The 17,682-nt window shown below is 51.0% G+C and overlaps 1 protein-coding gene across 4 annotated transcripts in view; it reads right to left on the reverse strand.

Moving 5' to 3' along the window:
- SH3KBP1 (SH3 domain containing kinase binding protein 1) overlaps positions 1-11,774 on the reverse strand; it is a 336,326-nt gene extending 324,552 nt beyond the window's left edge. Inside the window, exon 1 of one of the 4 annotated variants that reach the window (XM_004597477.2) lies at positions 11,470-11,773. In XM_004597477.2, coding sequence (XP_004597534.2) covers positions 11,470-11,473 — 4 coding nt within the window. In that variant the 5' untranslated portion in view covers positions 11,474-11,773. Of the gene's footprint in view, positions 1-11,469 lie in introns of all 4 variants that reach the window. The other 3 variants (XM_058658245.1, XM_058658247.1, XM_036497729.2) reach the window with 3 other exon arrangements.
- Between the last annotated feature and the right edge of the window lie 5,908 nt (positions 11,775-17,682).

Here is a 17,682-nt window from a genome sequence, read left to right on the forward strand (position 1 = left end):
AATCAAGTTCCTTTAACTGCCAGCCAGGTGGTGAAAGAAGAGAGACCTGAAGGAAGGAGAAAGGCCCCAAGGTCCCAGGTCTGTACCCTTCACTGCGCACCCTTCACACCAGCACTCAGAACCAGGCACTCTCAGCTGCAAACCGGGCAATGGAGAGGGGTGCGTTGGCTGGCCAACAAAGGCTTCCCATGCAGTCTCCTTCAGAGACAGGGAGCAGCCTCTCTCTCTCTCTCTCTCTGTCTCTCTCTCTCTCACACACACACAAAGCACATATACAGGGAACGAGAAGCCATATGAATACAGTTTCTTGAACTAAAACTGAAAGCCAGGCCCAGCACAGTGACCTAGTGGCTAAATTCTCCCCTGGGATTTAGCCACTGGGATCTCATTTGGGTGCTGATTCCTGTCCCAGCTGCCCCACTTCCCATCCAGCTCCCTGCTTGTGGCCTGGGAAAGCAGTCTAGGATGGACCAAAGCCTTGGGACCCTGCACCCGTGTGGGAGGCCCAGAAGAAGCTCCTGGTTCCTGGCTTCGGATCGGCTCAGGCTCAGTGAACCAACAGAGGGATGATCTTTCTCTCTGTATCTCCTTCTCTGTACATGTGCCTTTCCAATAAAAATTTTAAAAATCTTAAATGAAAGCCAGTACACAGGCAGAAGTCCCCACAGTGCACACAGTCATCTCCTCTCTCTCATCATCTTGCACCATTCCAGTCACCTAGGGTCTACAGAAACAAAGACTGGACACAAAGCAAACGCCATCTTGCCTACACAACCAATACTGCTATGTCTACTGTGCTCCTACTTACAATACTGAAATTATGAAGCATCCTAAAAACCTCGAATGACAGGGAAATGGTTCCTCAAACTCATACGCACGAGCTCAAATGTTCAGCTACAAAGAAACACAGGCTTTAGAAATGACCATTAAGTTAGTGGGGGAAACACACAATTACACACGTTTTACATATATCTGCAAGTATATAATAAAAGGCTGACAAAGAATACACACACAAACAGGATGGCTGTATTAAGGTACGATACGTTTGGCCAATTTCAACTCTTTTCTTCCTGCATGGACCATGGCCTGCTGTGGGCTGGGGGAGTCTCCGGGTGCCACAGCCCCTTTCAGCCTCTTCCTGCCCTCTGGCACGTCAGGACCCCTGCCAACAGGGGCACAGCACAGAGTGCATAGCCTTCCACCAAAAGTATCCTCTCCCCAGGGGCACCACACATCCCTTCGTTTCCTTACTTGGCCTCCATGCAACGGGCATGCACTGGGGGCCCCTGTGTGGAGCAATACAGCAGCAGCTGACAGAATGGAATGTGAGACTGGGGCAATGCTCTGCGGGAGGGGTTTCCAGGAATGGGGCAGGGCCAGAGGGAAAGAGGGAAGGGGTGACAAAGATAGGGGAGGGGAGGCAGAGCTGGAGGAGGAGGAGGGCTGGGGCAGGAGGTGAAGGGCGGGGAAGCAGAGTGGGTGAGCAGAAGGCAAAGAGGCTAGGAGAGGGGGAGGGGGCTAAGCGGAGGTGAACAGCAAGGTTCCAGCACAGGGAGCCAATCTGAGGGAGGGACAGCTTGGGGAGGGGGTTAAGAGAAGTTGTGCTGAGAGGAAGTTGGGCAGGGGGCATGAGGGTGTAAGGGCAAGTGACAGAGCAGGGGAGGAGTGTTACAGAGGTAGCAGAGTGAAGACCTGAGGAGGGGTAAGGTGGGAGAAATGACGGGGTGCTGGCGGCAGTGGGCTAAAGGGAAGAAGGGAAAAGAAGGCAGGCAGAGAGAGCTGACAGGCTTAGGGGGAACCCCGGGCCTGCCCAGAGCCTGCGTCCTGAGGCCTTCATCCGCCAGGCCGGACTCTCATGATGGCTTCTTTCTTCCTCCACCGACAAAGCCACAGGTTCCCTAAAAGAGCTAGACCAGCAACTCGCCCACACTCCCCTCTCATGGCGCCTGTCCGCAAGCCGCTCAAGTGCCTCTGCAGGCTGCACTTGGGACAGGCCACTGCCTCAAAAGGAGAAACAGCTCAGCGACCCAAGTGCAGGTCTCCAGGGCAGCAAGGACCACCTGCCTCCAAAGCAGGCCTGCTCCTTTGGAGAGCCCCAGGGGAGGAAGGCAGGGATGGCAGGAGCGCAAGCCACAGCCGCTCATGCCCGTCACCCTTCCGGAAGGACACCTGCAGCCTAGTGCATCCAAGCATCTTCACATACAGTTCCTGTGCCAGGAGTGGCTCTGTGGAGGCCCCATCTTGCCTGGCACTGCTCCCGGGGCAAGGCTTCCTTCAGGTCACCCCTCTGTTCTAACACCTTTAAACATGAAAGCTGCGCCAAGGCACCCCACAGTCCCCGGCTGTGGCTATGGAGCCACCACCTCCGGTGAGTCTCACTGCAGTATGTGCCCGTGGACAAGCTGCACAGGAAACCAGCTGTGGACAGTGCAGGGAGGGGAGGCAGACAGAAGGCACACCAGGCAGCTGGTACACCCCTGCTTCCAGCCCCTCCCATGGGAGCCGTGGGGCTGAGCAAAAGGCCCTTATGACCCCAGGATAAAGAGCCCCTTTTCTGGCTACGGGGCTCTGCCTGGTTTTGTTCACTTGAAGATGGCAGAGTGGAAAGCCATTTCCTAAGTCAGCTAAGAACCAGGGCTTAGACGGGTTAAGACCCAGGACAAAGTTATCAGACAAAGAGCCCAGATCACTTGAGACTCAGGAATACACAGCAGAGATCCCTTCTAGAACACACTGTCCCTCCATCAAAATCAGAAAGTGTAGTCCCAGGAAAAGTCCTGCACATGGAGCACACCAGCAGGCAGTAATGCCCCCAGCAGCAGGTAAGTCCGGCGTGCGAATGGGAGGCCGCAGAAACAGCTGGTTGCAGGTCTACACAATCTCTCCCAACCCAACCTGGAGAAGCCACTGCCAAGGCAGGAGGGGCAGTGGTGGGAAGAAGCGTTTGAGAACACTTTGTCATCTTTGAACTTGGAATGCTATGGACAAAAAAAAAAAACAAAAAAAAACTCTTTTCCTAAAACTAACTTTAAAAACAAATTGATGGGCTCGGCAACGTGGCCTGGTGGCTGAGGTCCTCGCCTTGATCCCATATGGCCCGCTGGTTCTAATCCCGGCAGCTCCACTTCCTCTCTATCTCTCCTCCTCTCAGTATATCTGACTTTGCAATGAAAATAAAATAAATCTTAAAAAAAAAAATTTCTAAAAAAAAAAAAAAATTGACCCAACGCAGTAGCCTAGCAACTAAAGTCCTCGCCTTGAATGCACCAGGATCCCATATGGGCGCCGGTTCTAATCCCGGCAGCTCCACTTCCCATCCAGCTCCCTGCTTGTGGCCTGGGAAAGCAGTAGAGGATGGCCCAAAGCCTTGGGACCCAGCACCCACATGGGAGACCCGGAAAAGGCTCTTGGCTCCTGGCTTCGGATCAGCACAGCTCTGGCCATTGTGACCACTTGGAGAGTGAATCAACGGACAGAAGATCTTCCTCTCTGTATATCTGACTTTCAAATAAAACAAATCTTAAAAAAAAACTGAAACAAATTCTCAAGCAAGCAGCTGTAGCAGTCCTGCCCAGTGGAGAGCTGAACTGCTTCCTCTGCTCTCAAATCTTTTAATTGGTGCCACACGCCCACCACTCCCTTACTACCCACCTCAAGCCCAATTATTTTCTTTCATTTGTTTTCTGACAGCCAAAGGTAACACTGAAACTAAACACCACTGCCAATTAACAGATACTTACTGTGCCCAAGTGTAGCAAAGCTGAGCTCAGGGCCAGCCTCTCTGGCTTAACACCTCTGTGCTCCTCCTTAACAGTTTACTGAAGACAGAGGGACAGCGAGGAGCCACAGGGTCCGCGGGTAAAAGCGGTCCCGTTTTGCTCAACTGGTCAGGAAGATTTTGTGTTGTTGTTCTGTTCTAATGATCAAAATACGAGAAAGGCCAAAAAATAATGATAAAAATACATTTTTTAAAGAGGCGCATTTACAGTTACCAAGTGCTTCACATCAGACGAATTTCATGCAGAAGCTCGAGTAGCGTGTGCAGCAAGGAGAGCGACAGCTTCCCAAAGAACCTGGTGCAGAAAACCAAGAGGCGCGGAGCAGGTGGCTAAGGGGTGGGGAAAGCAAAGGAAGGAAGCCTTTTACAGCCCTCATCCAAATCCTGGGCCAAGCCCCTGCACTTAGCCCCAGGCATGAAAGAAGGAACTAGCTGGAATCATCAGACATCACAGTAAGCTAATTAAAGTTTTTTCACATGGGGAGGTGACATGTGATGGAGAAATCCAGTGCAGTTCCACAAGATCAGACCTAGAACAGTCTAGAACAGTCCAGAAAAAAATCCACAACTGCCTGGTGTTTCCATTCTGCCTAGTAAGAAGGCAAGGAGAGGGCAATTTGAGCTGTCTATAGGTGTTGTACTTGGGTGCTTAAGGCCTTAAATTTGTTATGCAAAATAAGCCATTAGGGGCCCGGTGTGTTAGTCTAGAGACCAAAGTCCTCACCTTGCACACACCAGGATCCCATATGAGTGCCAGTTCTAATTCCAACAGCTCCACTTCCCATCCAGCTCCCTGCTTGTGGCCTGGGAAAGTAGTCAAGGATGGACCAAAGCCTTGGGACCCTGTACCCACGTGCAAGACCCAGAAGAGCTCCTGGCTCCTGGCTTTGGATTGGCTCAGCTCCAGCTGTTGCAGCCACTTGGGGAGTGAACCATCGGACGGAGGATCTTCCTCTCTGTCTCTCCTCCTCTCTGTATATCCGTCTTTCCAATAAAAATAAATAAATCTTTTTTTAAAAAAGCCATTAATAGGCTTTCTACTATTTATGGTTCAATCCAAGACAGGAATAAACAGTGACAGGACCTGGATTGCACCTTTTATCCTGTCACTCTGTCCTCAACTTTAACAGACATATTGGCCTGTGTTCTCAACACTTCTAGGCCATAAGAAGGGACTAACTGAAGGCCTTTTCTGGCCTTTTCTTGCCAACTGGCTGCAGTTCAGTTATGACAAACACCATGGAATTGTTGTTACCAGTGTTCTTTTCTCATAAAGTGTTTCTATTTAGCCTTAACACTGACTTAACGTCCACAAGCTGCAATTCTCTTTAAGTGCCCCCTAATGAAAACTACAGAATGGCCCATAAGACACCTGCCCATACAATGACAACCAAGTTGAAAACTAAGTGCTCAGAATGAACCAGCTTGGCAGTATACCCTTCACAGCAGAGGATCTTAAGGCATAAATATCAACTGCCATCAAGGCCCGTGCATGAATTCGAGAAATCAGTTTGGCACCTGCAGTGTTGTTTCCCATGACTGAATCTTCTCAAAAGATTTATTCGAAAGGTAGAGTTATGGGTGGGGTGAAGGAAGAGATGGGGAGAGAGAGACGGAGGGAGGAAGGAGAGGAAGGAAGGGGAAGGGAGGGAGAAGGAGGGGGAGAGAGAAAGAGATTTTTTTTTTTTTCATCTCCTGGTTCACTCCCCAAACAGCTGCAATGCCTGGAGGTTGGCCAGACTGAAGCCAGGAGTCAGGACCTCCATCGGGGCTCCCATGTGGCAGCAGGGGCCCAAATACTTCAGCCATCTTCTGCCTTCCCAAGTGCTTTAGCAGGAGCTGGATTGGAAGCAGAACACCGGGGACTTAAACTAACACTCCAATAGCAGTTTAACTTTCTGCCCCATGATGAAAGTGGTTTCTCCAACACTCTTCATGAATTACCCAAGCAACTAACTCACAAACACTACAGAATATAAAAGGAAATACAAAGTTCCCCGGTACAATGAAATGTACTTGGATAGTAAAGACATGAACAGCCTCCCCAAGGAAACACTAGCCAAAAACATTGTTAAAAATAAAGCAATCTGAGGCTCGGCAGCGTGGCCTAGTGGCTAAGGTCCTCGCCTTGATCCCATATGGCCGCTGGTTCTGGTCCCAGCAGCTCCACTTCCTCTCTATCTCTCCTCCTCTCAGTGTATCGGACTTTGTAATAAAAATAAAATAAATCTTAAAAAAAAAATAATAAAGCAATCTATGGGCCCGGCGGCATGGCCTAGCGGCTAAAGTCCTCGCCTTGAATGCCCCGGGATCCCATATGGGCACTGGTTCTAATCCCGGCAGCTCCACTTCCCATCCAGCTCCCTGCTTGTGGCCTGGGAAAGCAGTCGAGGATGGCCCTAGGCTTTGGGACCCTGAACCCGCGTGGGAGACCCGGAGGAGGTTCCTGGTTCCCGGCATCTGATCAGCACACGTCGGCCCGTTGCGGCTCACTTGGGGGGTGGGTCATCGGACGGAGGATCTTCCTCTCTGTCTCTCCTCCTCTGTGTGTATCTGGCTGTGATGAAATGAATAAATCTTTAAAAAAAAAAATAAAGCAATCTCCCCCCTTTCCTGTATTCCTTCAAACCTTCAACTGGGATCTTGGCCTTCCCCAGTTGTCCAAATAATCCAGCTGGCGCAGGACCCCCAGATAATATGAAATCTGCTCCTCAAGTTGATAAAACTGTAAATGCTTATAGTTGCTGAGCATTATGAATATACTTACCACCACTGAATTGTACACTCGAAATGGCTAAAATGGAAAGTTTATATATACTTGACCATAATTTTTAATTAATAATGTAATACATCAAAGCCCAGTGACTTGCACACTTGAAATGGTACGTGTATTACATCTCAAATCAGCTGCAAAAAAACAAACAAGCCCTAAGAAAAGAGCCTCGTCAGGTGGGTTAGCAGCAGCCCAGTTCTTAAGTCCCTTCGGAAGCTGGGCAGGGCTTGTTGACACACCAAAAGGCAGTCAGGCCCTGCTGCTAGAAGACCCTGTGACTGCCCTGCAGAAGCTGTCTCATCATCCGCTGGCATGGGCTGCCAATGAGCCTTCCATCCCCGGGCCCAACATGAGCAGCCGGATTCAGCACAGAAACACATGCCCTGCGGACGGCAAAACAGTGAGGGAGCCAACCAAAGTTGAGAAGTTAACAACGTTGGACCTCAAAGCATCCGCCATTCCCCGAGTTAAAGCTTCAGGAATTGACATATCAAGTATAGAAAATCAGGAACAAATATCTAACACCTGAATAATGCTAACATCTTGTTAAAGTCCTTTCTAAAGTAGATAGAAAAGGATGGTGGGTAGAGCTGGGCCTAACACGGAGATGGACTGACTCATGTCACTCGTGCCCATGGTGGAGGTGTGCTCTGGAATGTGCTCGGGATGCTGTTAGGACACAGGAGAGTTCTGCATGGGGGAGCCTTGTGCCATGTGTGAACCATGCATTCTCCTCCCTGAAGGAATGACCACCCATCAGAACCTCCGGGAGGGCTCACTAAAATGCGGATTGCTGGGTCCAAGTCCTACACGCCCTGACGGGGTAGCTCTGCTGGGAAGGGCCACACACAGACAGGCTCCCCCTCTCTATCTGCCTACCTATGGGTGCTAGGATTTTCCTTCTGCCTGACTTAGTTCTCAGCACCCTGCTCTTTGGCACGGCATCTCTTGTCCTGGTAGAGAGCATTTATCAGTTCCTCTTGCGTGACATTCATGACATTCAACAGTCAACAGAGCAAGGCTAGCTGAAATTCAGAAAGTAGCTACAGAATATATCTAGAACGCTGCTCTCACGCAGCACCATCTACTTCCTACCCCTTCTCATCACCTAATTGAGATGGAGAAAGAAAAAAGCAGCCCTGCCCCCTCCCCCCCCGCCCCCAGAGATGGCCTGGCACTCACAGCCGAGCCAGGGTCTGGGTGCCCAGCTAGACAGAAACTACTGCCCGAGTGCCCCTCTCAGGAGAGGCCATGCTTTGACCAGGATGTCACAAGACCCCAGACCAGTCTGGATCCTGCTGGAGCCTGGACAAAACACGAACCTCATCCAAACCACAAGTGAGGCCGCGTGAGCCCCAGACCTGGCTGGCGTGACTGGCAGCTGCCTGGAGAACGGCCCCCACCTAGAGCCCACCTCGCGCATCCCTGGGTTTCCTTACCCGCTCCCCACCGCCCGGCCTGCACTCCCCAGGGTGAGGCCTGTGGGGCAGCCCTCCTGGCACACTCCCTCCCAGCGACAAGAAAACATGCCTGCTTCCTCTCCAGTTCACTCCTGGGGGCAGAGGTGGGGGGTAGCGGTGCTAGTTGGATGGCACCAATGATTCAGACTCCACCTTCACATTTGGGCTCAAACACAAGCTCCTCAAAGGCATCATCCCTTTCTAGTCTTCATTTTTAAAGATCTGTTTATCTTTATTTGACATGGCAGAGTTCACAGAGGGGGGCAGAGATAAACAGAAAAAGATCTTCAACCCACTGGTTCACTCCCGAAACGGCCACAACAGCTGGGGCTGGTTCAGACTAAAGGCAGCGGCCAGGAGCATCTCCCAGGGCCTCCAATACGAGTGCAGCGGCCCAAGCACCTGTGCCACCCTTCACTGCTTTTCCAGGCCATTAGCATGAAGCAGCTGGTTCAGCAGTGAACCAGCCCCATGTGGGATAGGACACCAGTGTTGCAGGCAGCAGCTTAACCTGTGCTGCCACAACGTCAGCCCCGTCTCTCACAAGCTGGCAAGCCTGTGTCTGCTGTGTACCTGTTCCTGCTACAGTGCCTGGCACAAAACATAGGGTCAATAAATGCTGCATGAAAAGGTAAATGGACAAATGCTGACCACAGTGACACACTCTAAAACAACTGCAAATGCAAGAGTTGATGAGAGAATGCCAGTAATGGGAAAAGAACTAGAGTGGCAAAGGAGAAACAACCGAGAGCTGGGCCAGGACAGGAGCAGAGGAGCGTGAGGCAAAGGTGACGCAGTCAGATGGGTGCCGTTTCTTCCCTACCAACTCAAGACATCTGTGGGGGCAACAGTAGCATTCATACTAGCTTGCATTCAGCACAAAGCATTCCACCACCCATACAATACATTGCTAAAAAATACTCAAACTTTGTTGTTACTCACACATTCTTTAAGTAGAAAGTCCTGGCAAATCCTTCACTACTCCCAGATTTGGGTCATCTGTGCCCTTGGAATTTTAAGAGGCTTTCCCCGCGTCTGGTACGGTAGGCGTCTCCCAGCAAGTTCAGAGGGCGCATTCTGGGGGGCTCCTGTAAAACCTTGCCATTTAAACTAGCCAGCTTCACTTCACACTTAGAGATTTGATGCTTTTCAGTTCTTTTTTTTTTTTTAAGAGCAAAGACTATAGGACGCAGTCTTATTGTATTAGATCGATCAGCAGAAGTCACTGCCAGTCCAGGTAAGAATGCAAGTGTACTAAATTGATACACTGGCTAAATCTGGAAAGAGTGAGAGCAGGAGGAGAGGAGGCACAGCTCTACATGTGCCTGCACAACCCCAGCGCTGCTGCAACACAGAAGCACCTGTGAAATGTCTGCACTCCCTCAGAGACTGCTCACCATGTCCACAGAAACAACAGGCGCTGTTTGGCCGTGAACACCCTCAATCTCCTGTAAACAGCACAGTGAGGCCAACGTTCATTGTAATCTTATCACCTCTGGATATAAACTCCTGAAATCCATGAAAATAAATGTCTGCCTGCCTACCACCAGCAATAGTTACAATTAAAAAAAAATCAAAATAATGATTAAGCTTGAAGACTATCAACTTCAGAAGCACTCTCTCGTTTTCTTAGGTAAGTCTGAACAATGAACAGGTCAGTTTCTTGTTCAGCAGGGACTCAGTCCTGCTTCCCACTCAACTACATAAGCATCCTTCAGCTCACACAGTCGGCTTCTCACCTGCCCTCAGGAAGTACCTTCTGGTCAAGGGAGAAGACATTTGCATGGAACTTCCTTTTGTGTGTAACACTCTCAGTGAGCCAACCAAAACAAGGGGTCATCAAACAGAAATTTTGGTTACCCCAGGGGAAGTTAATCCCTTACGAAAGTGACCTACAATGTTTAAAGTAGATAACTTGTGTTAGTAAACTGTATCTGCTTACCCGAGCCAAGCAAAACAAGGGGTAGCGAACTTGCTTTGTCTTCACAGAGAGGCAGCTTTTCGTGGCCCTTGCTCATTCATTCATTCACTAAGTATCTGTTCAGGGCCTGCTGTGTGTCAGGCACCAGAGAAAACAGTACTGACCAAAATGGTGCAACACAGCCCCGTCCCTGAGGTCACAGCGCTCACAGGAGGAGGAAAATGTTCAACATGTTAGGCTGCTGCGGGGAAAAAAAAAAAAAAAGAGAGAAGCTATGAGAGAAAGGACACAGGAACTGATTCCGACTGGAGGTGGTGCGGGGGTCAGAGGAGGGCACTGTGGAAAAAGCGACGTGTGTGCCGAGAGCCCCTCACATCACCGCCACTTCGGAGAAGGGAAACCGTTTTTGACAAATGGCCACCAGTGAGATTTTAACTTTGCCTGTCAACAGCTGACGAGGTTGAGCGTCCGATTTTGCAGGGCTGGCCTGCCTGAGCATCCTGACTGCTAGCTGCCTCTGGCTGGTGCGCCCAAATCGCGTTACCCTACCTCAACACACAAACGTCTCGCTTCATTGTGCTGTGTTATAATCGGCAGCCTTCCTCGGCTTGGCCTAGAAACACCCAAAAATAATCTGGCAGAGGCATGAAAAACAGGCGCTGACTGGCAGCAACAATCTTCCCCGGGTGCACGAACCGAGGAACGGCCCAGACAACCCCAAGTCCCACGCCCACTCAAACGCCAGAGCCTCTGGGCAGCCGGGCGGGCGTTCCAGGATTCGGGTGTCTATGGCGAGTAGGGACCCTGCGGGCCCACAGTTAGCTGCCTATTCGGAAGTGATGCTTGCCGGGTCAATCCAGCACTGGCCCAGCCTTCCCAGCTCCCCGCTCCTGCAGACCCAGAGGAGGGGGTGGGTGGGCAGAGGCCTCGGAGCGTCCTGCAGCTGAGAGCTCGCCAGGCAGCAGCAGAGCAGGAGACGGTTCTGGGCCCGGAGGCAAGCCGCCGGCCGCTGTGGAAGGAGGCGCGGCTGGCGCTCCGGAGTCCGCGACGGTGCTCCAGGCGGGATCCTGGGGCGTTTCCCGCCCCACCCCCAAGGCCGCCAGCCCCCTGCGGCCAACTGCTAGCCCCTCAGCCCCGAGGGAGAGACCCGCGCAGGGCTGGAGCCCACCAGCTCTGGGTACCTGCGTCCGTAGCGCAGAGCAGGACGGCTAGGGTAAGAAAATAACCTAGACAAAACTCTCCCCGCCCCCCCGAAAAGCCAACCACACCCCCTGCATCCCTCAGCTCCCGGAGCCCCGAGCAGCCCCCGCGGTCCTCCGCCCAGGCCCCGTGGGTTTCCGTCGGCGCGCGCACCGGCTTGCCGGGGATACGGGCGCAAGTGGGAGTGAGGGGGGCACGAGGCAGGCAAGGGCGCCCTCGCGGCGTCACCCGCCCGGGCCCGGGCCTCGGGGCACCCTGCCCGGCTCCAGGATCCCTGAATGGGCGCGCCGCTCCGCCAGTCAGGGTGGGAGCCCGGCGTGGGCGGCCCCCTACTCACCCATTGGCGTCGAGCCGGGCCGGGCCGCCGAGGCAGCGTGAAAGTTGGCGGACGCGGGCGTTGGGATTGGGGCGCCGGGGGTCGGGGCGCAGGGCTCGCAGCGCGGGGGTCGGAACGCGGCGGGGGCTGGGCCGGCTCCTTCGGCGGCGGTGGCGGCTTAGCGCCGCCCGCTGCTGCCGTTACCGCTGCTGCCCCGGGGCGACTCCTGCTGCTGCTGCTGCTCCTGCTGCATCGCGGCCCACTGCGCCCGGCTGCGCTGGGTTTCCTGCTCCCCGCGAGTGGAAATTGCGAAAAAAAAAAAAAAGCGCCGCCCAGCCCAGCCCAGCGAAGCGCACCGCCCGGCAGCCGCGGCCGCGCCGCCCGCTCTCCCCGCCTCTGCTCGTCAGCGCCGCCACCAGGCTCCAGCGGCTCCGCCTGCCGGGGGCGCGCGGCCGGGCCGGGGCGGGGCTGGGGCGGGGCCGCGCCGGGGGCGTCCCTGCGGCGGAGGCTCCCAGGGGACCAGGCTCCGCGCGCGGCGATGCGGCTCACGCCCCGGGAAATGCCGCGAGAGTCCTCGAGACCGGAGAGGAGTGGGGGTCCGTGGGGGAGGGGTCGTCGGGCTTGAGCGGCACGTGGAGAAGCAGGAGGAGGCGGGCCGGGAGGGGCGGCGCGAGGTGCAGAACGGGCTGGGGGCAGGGTGGGGGAAGGATGGAGAAGACCAGGGAGCCGGCAGGGGCCGAACAGCTGCAGAGAGCGTTGGCCGGTGGCCCCGGGAATCGAAGGCAGCCCTGGCTAAGGCTCACGTCGGGAAGGGAGGAGAAAGGCTCCCTCGCTGCAGCGTGGGAAGCGTGGGAAGCCAGGCCTGCCAGATGCGATTTCCGCACGGAGCAGGTGGACCGAGGGCTACGGGGAAAGGCCGGAGAGGGGCGGGTCCGGAGCCTCTCAAAGACCTTAACCCCGCAGCCAGTGCCCGGGCCAGGTGAGGCTCATTTGCTCAGTAATGTTGCAAGAAATCCACTGAAGCAAGGACTAGCCCCTCTGCAACAGGCGTCAGTGTGCAATACTGAGGCCCAAAACTGGCCAGCCGACAATTGAGCGGGCGCTAAGAGCCAAGCACAAAGCGTGGCAATACCTGGGAGATGTTCAGGTGCCTTTGTGGGTTCTTTCCCACCACACCTTTCACCACACACGCTGTGTCTGCCTCCGCATTCATCAACGGGCCGCTAGTTCCTTTTCCCTTTCCACCACCTGCTGGTGGGAAGAGAATGAAACACCAGGCTTGCTGTCAGTGAAAGCTGAGACAATCGCGAGATGACCCCTGGAAATGGACAAGGCTGACGGTTAGTGCACCCAAAGGTGACAAGTAAAAGCTGGCCCTACCACATAAAGCACTGTCTCTGTACGTCACCTATGATGATGATGGGCAACTCTTGCAAACTGGCTGCACTGTAGGATTTCTGTGGGGGAAAAAATGCGCTTAGAACTTTTGTTTGCTTAAAAAAAAAAAAAGTTAAGGTGTTGCCAACAAGCGACCGGTATGGGCATCTGTGTAAATGCTGTCCAAACGGGAGGCTAATAGACAGGAAACACCGCTCACATCCATGGCAGGCCCGGGGCGGGACTGCAGAACATGGAAATTGGAGTAAAGAAATTAATCATCAGAAGGGCTGCAGGGGGCGGCGGTGCGGGCCTTCAGCCTGGTGTTCCACGCAAGGGTTCTGAAGCAGGCTTGCCAAGGCCGAGCTCTGGCTCCCACTCCAGCTTCCTGCTAAGGCGCACCCCGGGAAGCAGCTGAGAAGGCTCAGATACTTGAGTCCCTGCCACCGCCCTGTATAAAAGGATTGAGTTCCCACGGCTGGTCCCAAACCACTGTAGGTCATTTGGGGAAAGGACTTAACTCACTACTTGGCTCTCTTTTGGTCTCTTTGCTTTTTGGATAAATAACTATTTCTAAGAAGAATCAAAGTCTCGAAGGCAGGGATGAGTACTCAATTATAGCTGTGCCAGGCATGCTGGGGCTTCACTTAGCAATGTCTGGGCAGCTGCATTCCCAGAGGCCTACACACCTAAGCCAGCCGACGAGCACCTGAACTCTGTAGGGTTAAAAACACAATCAAACTCTGCCGGCTCTACCTTCAGACCAGAGATGGTCTCACCAAGAAACCATTGAACTTACCAGGACAATAAGAGGCTGGACTTTATGCATGGTAAATACCTCCAATGAAAGAATGTCAACTGAATTTGAACTATGGAAAGGCAACAAGGTGGAGCAATCCGCCGTGGGGGGAGGGTGTGGGGAGGGGCGGGGGGAATCCCAGTGCATAAAAAAATGTATCACATAATGCAATGTAATTAATTTAAAAAATGAAATGCAATAAAAATGTTTAAAAAAATAGATCTTGTAGAAAAAGGACTTTCTCATAATTAATGTTAATGCCTGCAAATATTGCTTTGGATATTTTGAAGTAAACTATGGAAAAACATATCTGACTATCACGAGTGTATAATTTATTTAAGTATTTTTAGGGCTTCTCCATTTATTTAACCATTTTTAGGGTTTCCTCTCTAACTACCACTATGAATGTAAAATTTTGACGAAAATCTCAGATTCTAACAAGTATTAGGAGGCAGGGCACTTGGCTTAATGGTTAAGACTCTATTCAGGGCCCGTCACGATGACCTAGGAGCTAAAATCCTTGTCTTTCACACCCAGGATCCCATATGGGCACTGGTTCTAATCCCGGCAGCTCCATCTCTCATCCAGCTCCCTGCTTGTGGCCTGGGAAAGCAGTAGAGGATGGCCCAAAGCCTTGGGACCCTGCACCCACATGGGAGAACCGGAAGAAGCTCCTGGCTCCAGGCTTCAGGTTGGCTCAACTCCGGCCATTGTGGCCATTTGGGGGAGTGAATCAATGGACAGAAGACCTTCCGTCTGTCTTTCTTCCTCTCTGTATATTTGACTTTCTAATAAAAATAAAATAAATCTTAAAAAATAAAAAATAAATAAATAAAAACACAATCAAGCAGCTTGCAGCTTATTCACCACTCCGTCCTACCTGGGGGAGTCATAAGTTGTTTTTCCATCTTCACACAGGTGCATTCAGACGGCTTCAAGTTTTAAGTCTTGCTTTGAGTGTGGTCTGTTTCAGGGCATACTTCCTTCTTGTTGAACCAGAGTGCTGTATCCATACTCCAAGCATGGACAGATGTGCCATTTTTCCCACAGAAGGACAATTTGGAAAAATTCCTGAGCTGGGTTCTCATTGTACTGCCTTAACTAAACTGCCACGTCACTTCTATTCAAAACCAGTACAGATCCTTACCGTTTTTAGGCTTCTGTTTGTTACAAATGAACATTACACTTCTCCACTCAGTGTTTAGTTCTTCTGAATTGTTGCTATTGTCCTTTCATTTTTCCTTTGAGAAACTTTGCTGACCAGCACAAGGCCAGTGAATATCAAGACTGCAGTCCAGCTGCTGGCAAGAATACATGAGTAATTCCTTGCCCTGCTTCCCTCTTACATTTGTAACAGACTAGTTAATGCAGTAATTCAAATTACATCAGCCCATTTCATGAATCTTTCTAGATAAACAATTTTCTGAAGGCACTTAAAGACATTTTTGGCAAATATAACAAAGACAAGCTTGTTTTGGTGCAAAAAATTAGATGTCAAAATGTTTGACAGTGCAATATTTTAGTTCTGTTTCTGCATGAACTTTTAAAGTATCCTCATGTTCAATTGCACATTTTACTCTCACTGAACTTCCATTTCTATCGGAAAGATCACATATTTGAGGAGTGCAAAGTGTCTGAGCTGTCACACTCAAACTGCTGTCACGGGATTAGAAGGCGCCACTGCTCCTCGCTGGATAAGACTGTCACACCTGCGTTCTCTCAGTACTTGGACTTGACATCTGTAATTTGTGTGTAATGAATGATAGTTTGCTTTGATAACCTTTAATATCATCTTTACATTAATATAAATTACATGCTGAGTGCTTTGCAAAAGATACTCATTATACCATGCTTCTGATGAGCTTTCCACAGAAATGTAAAAATCTGACAAGGATAGGAAGATGTGCTCACCACCAATGATGGGTGCAGCAATGGGACACAGGAGGCAGGATGTCCCAATGGCGCAAACTGGAGCGATCCGAGCAACGAAACAAATAACAGTAGGGACCAAAATCCAAACAATAAAATTAATCCCCTTCAGCCCAAATAGATGTAATAAATAACATATGTAAGGGAAATGGGCATATCTTCCTTATTAGAACAATTCAAATTACCAAATGTAGAAGAAATGAAGGAAAGAGAAAAGGCACCATGGCAGTCACACAGCAAGGGTTGAGGCAGGCACAGTCCGATTAGGATTCCCAAATTAGTGGGTGCAGGTTGAAGGAGAAACAGGGTATTCACATGGTCTCATGGCATTTCCCCCAAAATAAATACATCTTCATATTTAAAGTGAGAAAAAATAGTAGCTTCACAGTGGAGAACCCTGGCAGACAGCACTTTTAAGCAAGGTCAAGGTTGTGGTGTGTGCAGGTTTAAGGCAGGCTTTTCCACTTCCCCCTTTGCGTTACATACAAGGTGTTCAGGGTAGTTACTCCTGAATGGAAAGTCCCAGAAATCACACCTTGTTCTGCGCTACTGAGCTGAATTGCCAACCTCCTTTTCCCTTTTTCAGTGAATCCTTCTCAACAAACCCAAAAGAACTGGATTCACTTGCTCTATGGAGACACAGAAACTTAGCAGATGAATGAAGTAGATCATTTACAGAACAGCTGTGAAACCATAGACTTCTTTACAAGCTCTTCAGGAAAGGCTTGCTTTGGAAGGAAAACACTAAGGGACCAACTAGAAGGTGAGACATGCTCTTCCACCAGGCTGAGAAACTAGAAAAGGGTGGTCCTGTTTAAAAATCCAAAGAATGCCTTAGCATTAAAGCTGCCAGTCACAGGACCTTGTATCTAAACTGCACAAAAGGAGGCGGCAGTAGATAGTCTGATTTGCTGGGGGTATTTCTCCATCCCTTTGCACAACACTGCTCTGTTTAAATAGTAATTAGAACCATCTTAGGAGATCAACAAGAAATACGGATTAGTCCATTCTTTATCCACCCTACGGGCCCCTCCGTTCCATACCACAATAAGTCATGTGTAAGGAAGGGCATTTTTCACAAAACAATAAAAAAAAAAACCCTCATTTTAAAATGCTCCCAAATCCCTGGACATGAAGATCATATGTACTGAATAAGCATTAAGTAGAACAATTACCATCTAGCATAGGAATAAGCCACGCCCACAGGGTGATTTTTTTTTTTAATTGGAGCTGACCGGTTCCAGGGCAGCAGGGTCTTCAGGCTTCCCGGACATTTGCCAGCATTCCAGACAGCGGGACAGAGGGCCAAAGCAAATGCCCAGTATCTCGGGAACAGCCACGGAAGGTAGCCCGCTGTCCCGTGCTGGGGGCTCTCGGCACCTGGCTGAGTGTGAGCGGGAAGCTGCAGGCAGGGGCAGGGCTGACTGCCTGAAGGAAGGTGGCTGCTGCGCCCGCCTGTTCTGTCAAAGCAAGGCTAGCGAGAGCCGGCAAGAACGGTCAAGGACCTGTTACTGTTCTGAAGACAAAGAAAAGAAGTACTCTGGAGCCATCTTTGAAGTCAGGATCTGGTGAGCTCATGAATGTGGGGGAAAGCATAGGAGCAGAGATAGGACATCCAGAAGCAATAGTTTGAATACATCCGGAAAGCTGGGTAGACAGATATCAACCAAGTGGAGAAGGAGTTTTTTGAGGGTAGGGGTATGGAGGAAAGATATTGAGCTCAAATTTGAATCTTATTAAGAGTCACTACAACTACAAGAGCCTGGCATGATGCCCTAGTGACTAAATCCTCACTTTGCATGCACCAGGATCCCATATGGGTGCCAGTTGGTGTCCCGGCTGCTCCACTTCCCATCCAGCTCCCTGCTTGTGGCCTGGGAAAGCAGTCGAGGATGGCCCAAAGCCTTGGGACCCTGCACCTGTGTAGGAGACCTGGACAAAGCTCTGGCTCCAGGCTCCTGGTTTCAGGTCGTCTCAGCTTCAGCCATTGTGGCTGCTTGGGGAGTGAACCATCGGATAGAAGATCATTCTCTCTGTCTCTCCGCTCCATAAATCTGATCTGCCTTTCGAAAAATAAATAAATGAATATTTTTTTAAAAGCAGGGTAACTATGAAAGGGAATGAAGTAC

Source organism: Ochotona princeps, chromosome X, assembly GCF_030435755.1.
Source record: "Ochotona princeps isolate mOchPri1 chromosome X, mOchPri1.hap1, whole genome shotgun sequence".
Lineage (NCBI taxonomy): Eukaryota > Metazoa > Chordata > Mammalia > Lagomorpha > Ochotonidae > Ochotona > Ochotona princeps.